General features: G+C 50.1%; 1 protein-coding gene and 1 pseudogene across 1 annotated transcript; both read left to right on the plus strand.

Moving 5' to 3' along the window:
• The first annotated feature begins 1,480 nt into the window (after window positions 1–1,480).
• Window positions 1,481–2,274, plus strand: LOC119309118 (putative disease resistance protein RGA3). Its single transcript, XM_037585191.1, has 2 exons — window positions 1,481–1,560; window positions 1,611–2,274. Exons 1-2 carry the CDS (start codon window positions 1,481–1,483, stop codon window positions 2,272–2,274), a joined length of 744 nt encoding a protein of 247 aa, XP_037441088.1.
• Window positions 2,275–3,547: 1,273 nt separating this feature from the next.
• The window catches only part of LOC119309119, a 9,876-nt pseudogene continuing 1,900 nt past the window's right edge, over window positions 3,548–11,523 (plus strand).

Genomic DNA, 11,523 nt, shown 5'->3' on the forward strand with positions numbered 1-11,523 from the left:
CAAAAAAAAATTGGTACTAATGGCGCACCGTGGGCAGGGTGCGCCATTAGTAGTTTCAACACTAATGGCGCATCAGAAGGTGGTGCGCCATTAGTATATACTAATGGCGCACCACATGTCTGGTGCGCCATTAGTGTCATTTCCATCTATAGCCCTTTTCCTAGTAGTGAGCTTTTAGCGCGCGCGGGGCGGTTTGCCGCGCTCCAGCGGCCGCGGGAAACAAGCGCGCGGGGGAACCGTTTGCGCGTGCGCGCGAAAAGGCGCCAGCTCGCGCGCAAGATTTGGCGCGCCGCTTCGCGCGCGCCTATAAAAGTGCTGCGCGTGCCACGCGCCTTCTCCACGCTTTATCTTCTCCTCTTTCTCTCCCTCTCTGCCACGCGCCGCTCCAGCGCCCCGCCACCGCCGCGCCGCCATGCCGCCGCGCCGCCGAGGAGCGTCCGGCTACCGCGGCGTCCGCCTGCGCCCCAACGGCAGCTACTCCGCGGAGATACGCTCCGGCGAACTCCGGCTCGGCCTCGGCACATACGGGACGGCGCGCGAGGCCGCCCGCGCGTACGACGCGGCGGCGTGGCGCCTAGGCTTGCCGCGCGGCCAGATGAACTTCCAAGATGTGTACACGCTCCAGCAAGCGCTCAACTTCGCCCCTCTGCCTCGTCTGAACACGGCGGAAGACCGTGTGGAGCACGCCGAGCGGCAACGCCGCCTCCTCGTCGCCCAGGAGGATGAGCGGGTCATGGCGGAGTGACGCCAGCGCCACCCGGAGGACGTCGCCTACGAGCAGGCCTACTGGGCAAGGCGCCGCGAGGAGGACACGCGAAGGCGCCGCGCGACGCGGTTGGACAAGCGTCGGCGGAAGGCGTTGGCGAATGCGCAGTCCGACCTCGTTGCAGCAGGTGGGCAGTCGTTCTTCACGCCGAACGATGAGCCGTGGCTGGACATCTGGCTAACTACCTCGGACGACACCGCCGATGATGATAGTGGTGATGATGATAGCGACTTAGAGTAGTTTTTTAATGCAATCTATGTTTTTTATCGTTTGTCGTTTTTATTTATGCAATCTATGTTTCGGATGTAAAATACCTTTGTATCGTTTAAAATCTATGCAATCTATCTAGTTTTTTTAAAATTTCTGCTTTCAATGCCTACATTTCTAGTTTGTAGAACGAGTGCACGCGCTACATTTTAGCGCGGCTACTGGAGCGGGCGCAGCGCGCCACGCCAAACCAAGCGATGGGCGCGCGCTAAAGCTGCTTTTTGCGCGCGCCGCGTTCGGCGTCTGTTGGAGATGCTCTTATGTCGGTAATCTTACAAAAAGACTAATATGAACTTAGATCTGTATCCAAAGAGGAGGAGGAGGACGACAACTAGATTTATAGTTTTAATCAATGTAGACGAGATTTTCAGCAGCTATTTTATTTCATTTAATGTGAAAATTCATCCATGAAATGCGTCCATTTGTGTTGGACGCAACAACGGACCGATGGACAAAACCAAACGTTTTGGTTTGCGCCTGACCAACCTAAACGAACAAAAAAAGGGACAAATTCCATGTCCATTTAGGTTTGCCCTTATCGGTCACAAGATGTCTTGCGCGTATGTAAAAAACCTAGCCACCGCGACTCCTACCCCTCCCTCCTAGTCTCGCCGCCGGATAATCGTCTTAGAAAGCTATTTACTGGTAAGAGTATCCTTATTGTTTTAGATGACCTGTGGGAGGAGAATCCAGATGACTTAAATGATTTGGTGACTATGCTAAAGCTTGGCACCCAAAGAAAGGTCATTGTCATAGTTACTACACGTGATGAAGGCATTGCGAAGATAATTTGTGGTCCTGCAGTTACACCATACAAGCTGGAGATTTTGACGGATGATATGTGCTGGACCATAATAAAACAAAAAACTGCCTTGGAAGATCGAGCCGACAAAGAACAATTGAAGCAGTTTGGAAGGGAGATAGCAGCCAAGTTTGGAGGTGTGGCCTTAGCGGCTCACTCACTTGGATACATGTTGAGGGGGATGACATCTGACCAATGGGAGTCAGTGAGGGACAATTGCATCTGGAATTTATCTACTCAGAAAGATCCATCATCGAGAATCCATAAAGTGTTTGCATCCTTGCTGTTAAGCTATAGCCATATGCCTGATTGGTTGAAGTTGTGCTTTTTGTATTGCGCAGTCTTTCCAAAAGGTTGCAATATAGTGAAGTATGATCTGATTCACCAATGGATTGCTCTTGGATTCATCGAGCAATCTAGGATATTTGGTTCTATGTAGCTCTGTGAGAATTATGTCACGCAACTTTTGGGGATGTCTTTTCTTCAATATTCAAAGACACCTTTTTTGACGCGTTACTACATAATTTGGCTCTTATTTCCAATCTTAGGTATTCCAGCTCACATACTGTATATTTTCATGATGACTCCAGGAGCAAAAGCATTATGGTGCACATGCTCCTGTCGCAATTCTTCTTGCACATTTTTTCCTGAAAATTTTAGAAATGTGTATGTTGCACACATGTACTATGCTACGCTCAGTAACCATTTTTTTTAACAAGCACAGGAATTATGCAAAAAAAAAATGCACACATTGTTGGCCTAATTTTGCCAGTTATGGGTAACAAATATGGATGGTAAAAATAATAGCACTATCTCTCATACTCTAATACAACCCACAATTGCGAAATTCGTTTTTGGAATATGCAAGAGTGTATGCTAGTAGTTGCTAATGTGTCTATAGGACACGCTCGTTTCTGGATGGTCAACAGGCAGTCAGTGGGAGACCTTTGTGCCCACGGTGCTCGCCACCGTTAGTTAGTCAGAAGGCGCTCAAGGAGCACTCTGCGTGCGACACTCTAGTTGATAGGCGCTGCATCAGTGACATTTTGGCTGCTGTCAACGTACATGGCATCGTCGAGTTCATCCACCTGGCAGATATCATGGAGGCCCGGATCCTAGCCTAGCTTCAGAAGATCGCCCCCCAGACGGACGAAGACTTCCCATCCTGGCCTCCTTACACTCGCCCTCCCAAGCAACAGTAGCTTAGCTTCCTACACTGGGCTTTGGCTGTTTTGCTTTGTTTTCTTGTGCTGCTTTTTTGCCTTTTCTTGCTCAAGTCTCTCAGCTTTTCTCTACTTCCGCGTCTTGTTACTGCTTTCTCGGTTTCTCCTGTAATATGTGTTTGCAAAACAAATTTGTCCTGCATAACTAACTAACTTCTTAACCTTTATGGATTTCACTTTAACCCTCTTCTTGCGTGATCTCCTAGGCACAACTTTGACCACTGCATGTCTTTCAGCTCAGGAACCTGTTTGGTCCTACCAGCTTTAGTTGATACTATACACACAACGTCAATTTTTTCCAAATTACCATGAAAATATCATATACCCACATGGAAGCACTTGCATCGATATACTACTCATTATACAGGCAGTAGTTCCATTGATAAACATACAACTACAAAACGAAATAAATTCAAACTTCTAACGTTAGGTTTTTTGTTTTTGCTACAGAGTGATAAAAATCAAGACAAAGATGCTACACTGTTCACGATGCATGACCTAGTGCATGATCTCGCAAAGGAGATCTTGGCCCATCAAATTAACACCGAGGGAAAAAAAATGCCGCTATGCATTGGTCACAGATTGTGGCAAGTCATTGCAATTTTCTTTTCCTGCAAATATATGGGCGCTGCATTTTAGGGACTGTGGCAAACAAGAACTTTCTGGTGTTGCATTTTCAACAGCTAAGTGTCTCCCTGTCTTGGATTTAAGTGAATGCCTTATTCATAAGTTACCTGATTGTGTTGGGCAACTGAAGCAACTGAGGTTTCTTCGTGCTCCACGGATACAAGATAAGATGATTCCCGACTGTATCACCGAGCTGTCAGAATTAAAATATCTGGACCTTAGAGGCTCTGAGAAAATCTCAGCATTGCCGGAGTCAATTGGTGACATGAGAGCTCTGATGCATCTTGATTTATCATGTTGCTATGAGATCTATGAACTCCCAAAATCCTTTGCAGAGCTGAAGCAGTTGGTGCATTTGGATTTATCATACTGCAGAAGAATATCTGTATCAGAAGCTTTTGGTGGATTTACCAAACTTCAGTATTTGAGTTTAGCTGGACTAACAATTATAGATGCAGATAAGAGAGGGCTGTCAGAGGTCATTGGTAACCTAACGAAACTCAGGTATCTAAATCTATCAGGGTATCTGGGCAGTAATGTCACATCAGATCAAATTGACAGCTTCATTGGCTCTATCAGCGCACTTTCCAGTTTAGAGAATCTGGTCTTGCCTTATAGTGATTTGATTGTCAGTATACCAGAAAGTATTAGCAACCTCAAGAAGCTTCACTGCTTTAAACTGAAGAAGCTTCCCGATAGTATGGCTCAGATGGTTAGTCTGAAGGTTCTACATGTGACATATTTTAGTTTGGATGAACTGGCGGTCTCTCGGTTCAATCTGGCCCCACTGCCACACTTTGTGGTGCATGCTTCTAGTGATAAATGTAGCAGCAATATCATTCAGCTTCAGCAAATAAATACTGGTAAGCTGACAATAGATAGACTTGAAAATGTGAAGTCTGCGAAAGAGGCACACAGAATAAAACTGATGCAGAAGCAAAAAATTGAAGAGCTAAAATTTAAATGGACTGTAGCTGCCAAGAGGTTTGTGGATGACATGGAGGTGTTGGAAAAACTAGTGCCACCGAGCAGTGTACGGAGATTTTCTATTGTTGGTTACAGTAGTGTCGGCATTACCGAAAAAGGCTTTCGCCCCGCTTTATAAATAAAGCAAACCGCCACAAAGCATACAACCGAAGCAAGTTCACACACACCACCCGAGTCTCACAACACAGTAAACATGTTCTGCTGAGGGCACAGCTCAACAAGCCCAAAAGAAAGAAAGAAAACAATACACTCCAGACGCAAGGAGTCTAGTCTGGATCCGGCGGAGGCGGCGGCGACAGGCGGACGGCCATCGAGCGGAGGTCGGCGATGAAGGCTGAGATGGTGTCACGGTCCGGGGGACGGCTAAGCGGCCGCCAAAGCTACAAGAAACCCGAGAGTTTGTAGAGAGCGTCAGTAGCGCGACGGAGGGGGGTACGCTGGATCACAAGCTTATTGCGAACGGTCCAAAGAGTCCAGGCAAGAACCCCAACCTCAAGCCACCTAATGTGGCGAGAGGACGCGAGAGACATCTGGAGTTCAGCAAATAAGTCCGGAAAATTGGTGTGGCACCAACTTCCACCGACAACCTCGCGAAAGCAGCTCCAGAGGAACTGGGTGGAGACGCAAGCGAAGAAAATGTGGTTCGAGTCTTCAGGGACACCACAGAGCCGGCAGATACCAGTGCCCGGGCCATTGCGCTTGCAGACCTCCACTCCAGACGGGACCCGACCGTGAATCCACTGCCACATGAAGATGCGAATCTTCAGGGGAACGCGGACGGACCACACCATCGATAGGGGGAGGGGGCGGAGGAGGGGGCAATGGCCATGTACAGCGACTTGCTAGAGAACTGGCCCGACGGCTCCAGACGCCAGCGCACAAGGTCCTGACTCCCATCCACCAACGGCTCATGCAGAGCAACGCAATCAAGCAACTCACGTCAGGCGGCGGATTCCGCCGGTCCAAAGGGCCGACGGAAAGCAAGGCGCCCTAAGTCAAGAAGGGCCCTATCGACAGAAATCATGGGGTCGACGGAGATAGAGAAGAGGGTGGGGAAGCGGGCCGCAAAGGGAGAGTCTCCGGCCCAGCGATCAAACCAGAAGAGCGTCGAGAGGCCGGACCCCACCGAAATGGAGGTTCCAATGCGAAGCACCGGGAGAAGCTGGACAATAGACTGCCAGAACTGAGAACCGCCCGATTTCTGGCAGAAGGCAAGGGGTTGACCCCGCAGGTATTTATTCCGGATAATGTCGAGCCAGAGGCCACCTTGACCCTGCGCGATGCGCCAAAGCCAACGGGAGAGAAGGGCAATATTCATCCTTTTAGAGCACATGATGCCCAGGCCACCCTGCTCCCTGGGCTTGCAAATGTCAGGCCAGCTGGCCATGTGATACTTCTGCTTGCCATGCTTGCTAGCCCAGTAGAATCGGGACTGAATTTTGGCGATCTCCTTATGGAGGGACTCATGGAGGCTGTAGAAACTCATAAGAAACAAGAGGAGGCTGGAAAGGGATGAGTTGATGAGAATAGTCCGGGCCGCCTTAGAAAGCCACCTCCCCTACCAGGGCTCGCACCGGGATTGGAGCTTAGCCACAGAGGTCCGCAGGTCCGCGACGGAGAGTCGCGAATCGCTAATGGGCGTCCCTAGGTAGGAAGTGGGGAAGGAACCCAGGCGGCAATTAAGTCTGTTGGCGATGGCCACAGACTCAGAGGGGGAATATCCCATCACCATAACATCACTCTTGTCGAAGTTGATCTTGAGGCCCGACATCCGTTGGAAGCAGAGAAGGAGGAACTTAAGGTTGGCGATGTCCGCCTCCGAGCCTTCGACCATGATGATCGTGTCGTCAGCATACTGAGGGATGGAGATCCCCGAGCCCCCAGAAAGGTGGGGGGTAATCCCACGAATGTGGCCAGCGGCTTTTGCCTTATCAAGAATGGAGGCAAGAGCGTCCACTACCATATTGAAGAGGAACGGGGAGAAGGGGTCGCCTTGGCGCACCCCACAAAGGGTAGGGAAGAAAGGACCAATCTCGCCGTTGATGTTGACCGCCGTGCGACCGCAAGAGACCATTTGCATGACTCTAGTGATCCATCGGTCATCGAAGCCCTTCCGAAGAAGGACTTCCCTGAGGAAGGTCCAGCTAACAGTGCCGTAGGCGTTGTGGAAATCGATCTTCAGAAAAACCGCCTTAAGGCGTTTAACCCGGACCTCATGGAGAACCTCATGAAGTACCAGGACACCATCCAGGATGTACCGGCCCTTAATGAAGGCCGACTGGTTAGGGTGGGTTATCCGATCCGCAAGCAGGGTCACCCTAGTGTCAGCATTCCTGATTGGCTTATGGGTATTCGGCAGTATCTCCCTAACCTCACAGAAATAGTTTTGTCTGATCTTCCTAAGTGCAGCAAGCTACCACCACTCGGTCAACTACCAAACTTAAAAGAGGTGAATCTCTACCGGATGGAGGGCTTGGAAGAGTGGAACACAACACATTGCAGTGGCAAGGAAGGTTCAGATCAGCTCATGTTCCCTAAGCTTGAGACCTTGAGGATAGAGCAATGTGGCAAGCTGAGGATAAAACCGTGTCTGCCTAGAGCTACCTATTTGTACACAGAATATTGTGACACGATGCTATCATCATGGGGAGAGAGCTCTTCACACAGCAGTGCTTCCTCGTCTTCTCCATTAACTTGTCTGAATGTTGCTGAAAGCAAGGTGCCCATGCATCGGTGGAGGTTGCTTCACCACCTCCCTGTCCTTCATAGGTTAATTATCAGTTGTTGCAGTGATCTGGCCGGCTCGCCTCAGATCATCCACAGCATCTCTTCCCTTAGTGTATTGTACCTCGAAAATTTGTCCCAAGCAAAACTGCCTAGATGGTTGGTTCATCTGACATCTCTGCAGGAGCTAACTTTGTCTTGGTGTGCAAGCATGACACTACCGGAGTGGTTTGGAGAACTAACCTCTCTCAAGAATTTGAAGATCGAGGAGTGCGATGAGATCAGGTCTTTGCCCGACAGCATACAGCAACTGACGAAGCTTGAAAATCTGTACTTGGACGATTGCCCTACATTAAAGGAGTGGCTTAAATCAGAGCAGAACCAAGTGAAGCTCGCTCACATCAAACACGTGGTATGTGTGTCCAAGCTATATGGTCTATTGCTTTTACTCTTACTATAACAACTCTTTTCTTTCACCGCAAATATAAACACGCATGGAAGTGTCGAATTGGGTCGCCCTATATTTTTGTTTTGTTTATTATATCGGACACCTGACGATGTCTAGATTGCTGAGTAAATTGCGCGGTGCTTGCACTAAGTAGCCATCTAAGAAGAAAGTGATTCTGGTTGTAATTGTGCTATACATGCTGTGTTGGGTTGATTATACTGTTTGTGTTGTTCAGTTCTTCTTATGGGACTCAGATGAAGACGACAACTGGGATGAAGAAGAAGACATAGCAGATGTCTTTCAAAGACTTAGCCTAGAAGATACTGCAAGCGGATGAATAAACGTTAGGCGCACCAAAAAGTGATGATTAAGAAGACCGTTGACTTGACAAAGATGGAAAAACCGGAATGCCGAGGGCCCTGCATGTTACTGAATCTGTAGTCTCAGGTGTTTAGCGTATGATGGTGTAGTGATACTAATCTGTGATTTCTTTCTTTTGGGGAACTTCCTTGTCTATTCATGAGTTGACTTGTACAGTAGGCCATGCCATTGCCCTAATTCATTATTTACTACCAGTAGTCCATATGTTTTTTTTTAGAAAAGGAGGATGACCCCCGGCCTTTGCATCTGGGCGATGCATACAACCACTTTACTAATTATTCTCACAAGATCTTACAAAGCCATACAATAGCAAGACTAAAGCCACCGTCTAAGCAACAACTGTCGCTACACCTATCCAATTGATGAAGGGACGCAGATAGTCTAGGCCTAATACCAAACAAATATCGCAGCCAAACCTAAACATCTAAGACCTGAGGTACCAACCAGGACGCCCGATGCAGCAGGACCAAGCTCGTCTCGCGCCCGATGCAGCAGGACCGAACTCGTCTCGCGCACGATGCTGTAGGACCGAGCTCATCTCGCGCTTGGGGTAGCAGGATGGGTCGGTGGATGCCGGTTCTAGCCGACCTATTGGGTCTCGACGCTGGGGGTTGCCCAGCGGCGCGAAAGGTGGGACCTTTCCGCTCGTCTCTTTCGTTGGGGTGCGCCGGGTCACGGGTGAGGTGGTGTCGAGGTCTTGGATGTTGGGGCGGCGGCCCTGGTGGTGGTGGTGGCGCGGTGCTCTTGGACATAGCCCGCGCCTTGGTGCTGCCCGCTCATCATGGCCGTGTGGGCGGCGTGGTTGCCGGGGTGTGGCGTTCGGTGGCGGTGAATGTTGGCCGAGGTGAAAACCTGCTCTATCTTCGGATGGACCGGCGGCGGCGAAGATCGCTCCCTTCTTGAAGGCGTCGTCGCGGCTCTCATTGCCCGTCATGCGGCTCCGGGGGAAACTTTGATCCTTGGATCGGGCGGTGGCGGCGCTCCGGCGTCGTTTCCTTCCTGAAGGCGCCGCCTTGGAGCGCATGGTTCGTCATATGTAGCTTCATATCTTCGGGGCGGTAGTGCTAGGAGTAGTGTTGCTGCGCTCAACGCCTTTGTATCCCGTCCTGGGTGTGTGCGTGTGTTGCTGTGGCGTAGCGTGTGGTTGTAATGGATGCTTGTGGGTTGTTTCTTTATATATAAAGCGGGGCGAAAGCCTTTTTCGGTAACCAGGACGCCTGCCGGGTATGGGCACCTACCAGTCCGGCGCACTCCTCAACCAGGGCGCCTGCCGGGTATGAGGCCGCCGCAGCCACCTGCCACCAATCCATTTTCAGTGCTGTACTGCTGCATCAACCTTGTCCGGTCTAACTGCCGTCGACGCCACCACTACCCCAGACAGCGCCACCTCCCTGCGCGAGTTCATCTCCGCTCATTGGACTCCAGATCTCCACAGCGCCACGCCGCCAAGATCCGCCGCCATCAATGTATAAGATGAAGTACCACTCCACCAAAGAAACCATCCTCTGTTCCCCGAGCCCGTGTGTACCTCCATGAATGACGCCCCCAAGGGGGAAACGACACCAGAGCGCCGCCATCATCCGATCAACTGATCTAGGGTTTCCCCGGAGGTAGCAGAGAGTGACCTTGAACTTCTCCACGGCGATGCCTTCAAGAAGGGAACGACACAGACAGCGCCGCCACCACCGGCCTTTGCAGTAGTCAAAAGCAAGTTTTCACTCAGATCTGTTCGAAGAACCTTCATCTCTCGTGCACGGGCCTCCGCGTCCTGCGACGTCCCCGGGAGCGGGATCCCAAGATCCGCCGCCACCGACGCTGCCACTAGGACCCACCACCCGACCGTCATCCCTGAAGGAGACGACACCACCACCGTGCTCGGATCCGGCATCAGGCCAATGCCTTCGGCCGCCCCCAATCAGATCGGTGAAGGAGGGTAGCCAACGCGAGCGCCCACCACCGCTTAGGACCGCCGGACGGCGCCCGAGCCCAACCACCCGAAGGAGAACCGATCTGGGGCGGGAAACCCCAGATCCGTCGCCGCCAGCCCCCGCAGCGCCGTCGGGATCCCATCGGGCCGCCGCCCGAGCGCGCCAACTCCGCCTCCATGCTGTACGCCCAGGGACGCCGATGCATCTCAGCCAGAGGATCCCCTCGTGAAGAAAGGAGGAAGGCCCGCCGTCCGCCGTCCGCCGGGCGAGCTTCGCTCGCCGGCCTCCTTCGGCGGCGGCGGGGAAGAAGGGGAGGAGGGAGGTCGAGGGCGGCGGCGGTTGGGGCGCCTGAGTCGCCCCCCTGGAGGCGACGCGAGCGAGCGACGTCTGCCAAAGTATGATGTTGTGTTTGTGAAAAAACTGAGATGAATCTGAAGAAGCCTGACTGATCACCGTGTTTGCCCTCTTTATGTACATTCCGCGTTCTTATTGCAGCAGATCGCCTCTCAGCCGACGAAGATTTCTCATCCTGGCCTCCCGAGCAACAGAATTAGCATCATAGCTTAGCTTCCTATACAGGGCTTTGGCTGATTTATTTTGTTTTGCTTTGTCTTTTCTGAGTTTTGTTGCCTTTTGTTCGCTGAGCTCTCTCTGCTTTTCTCTACTTTCATGCTAAGCCTTCCTAACGCTTTCTCCTCAACGCATTTAACTTTGTCTAGTTGTTTGCTTAGTCCACTGCGCTAACTTCGTCTTAACCTCTATGGAGTAACGTTGACCCTTTTCTTGTGTGATCTAATAGGCACAACTTTGACCACTGCATGTCTTTCAATAACCTATTTGGTCATACCAGCTTCAGCTGATACTATACTCACAACGACAAAATATTGTTCCAAATTAATGGCCATGAAAATATCATACCCACATGGCCATTGATATACTACTCTATTTATGTACATTTTTTTTACGGTTATATGGCAGCACTTCCATTGATAAACATACTACTACAAAATTCAAAACTCTAACATAATTTATTTATTTTTGCTGTAGAGTGATACACAACGAGACAAATATGATATTTGGTCATACCAGCTTCAGCTGATACTATACTCACAACGACAAAATATTGTTCCAAATTAATGGCCATGAAAATATCATACCCACATGGCCATTGATATACTACTCTATTTATGTACATTTTTTTACGGTTATATGGCAGCACTTCCATTGATAAACATACTACTACAAAATTCAAAACTCTAACATAAATTTTTTTTTTGCTGTAGAGTGATACACAACGAGACAAATATGATATTTGGTCATACCAGCTTCAGCTGATACTATACTCACAACGACAAAATATTGTTCCAAAT

The sequence above is a fragment of the Triticum dicoccoides genome, chromosome 5B, assembly GCF_002162155.2.
Source record: "Triticum dicoccoides isolate Atlit2015 ecotype Zavitan chromosome 5B, WEW_v2.0, whole genome shotgun sequence".
NCBI lineage: Eukaryota > Viridiplantae > Streptophyta > Magnoliopsida > Poales > Poaceae > Triticum > Triticum dicoccoides.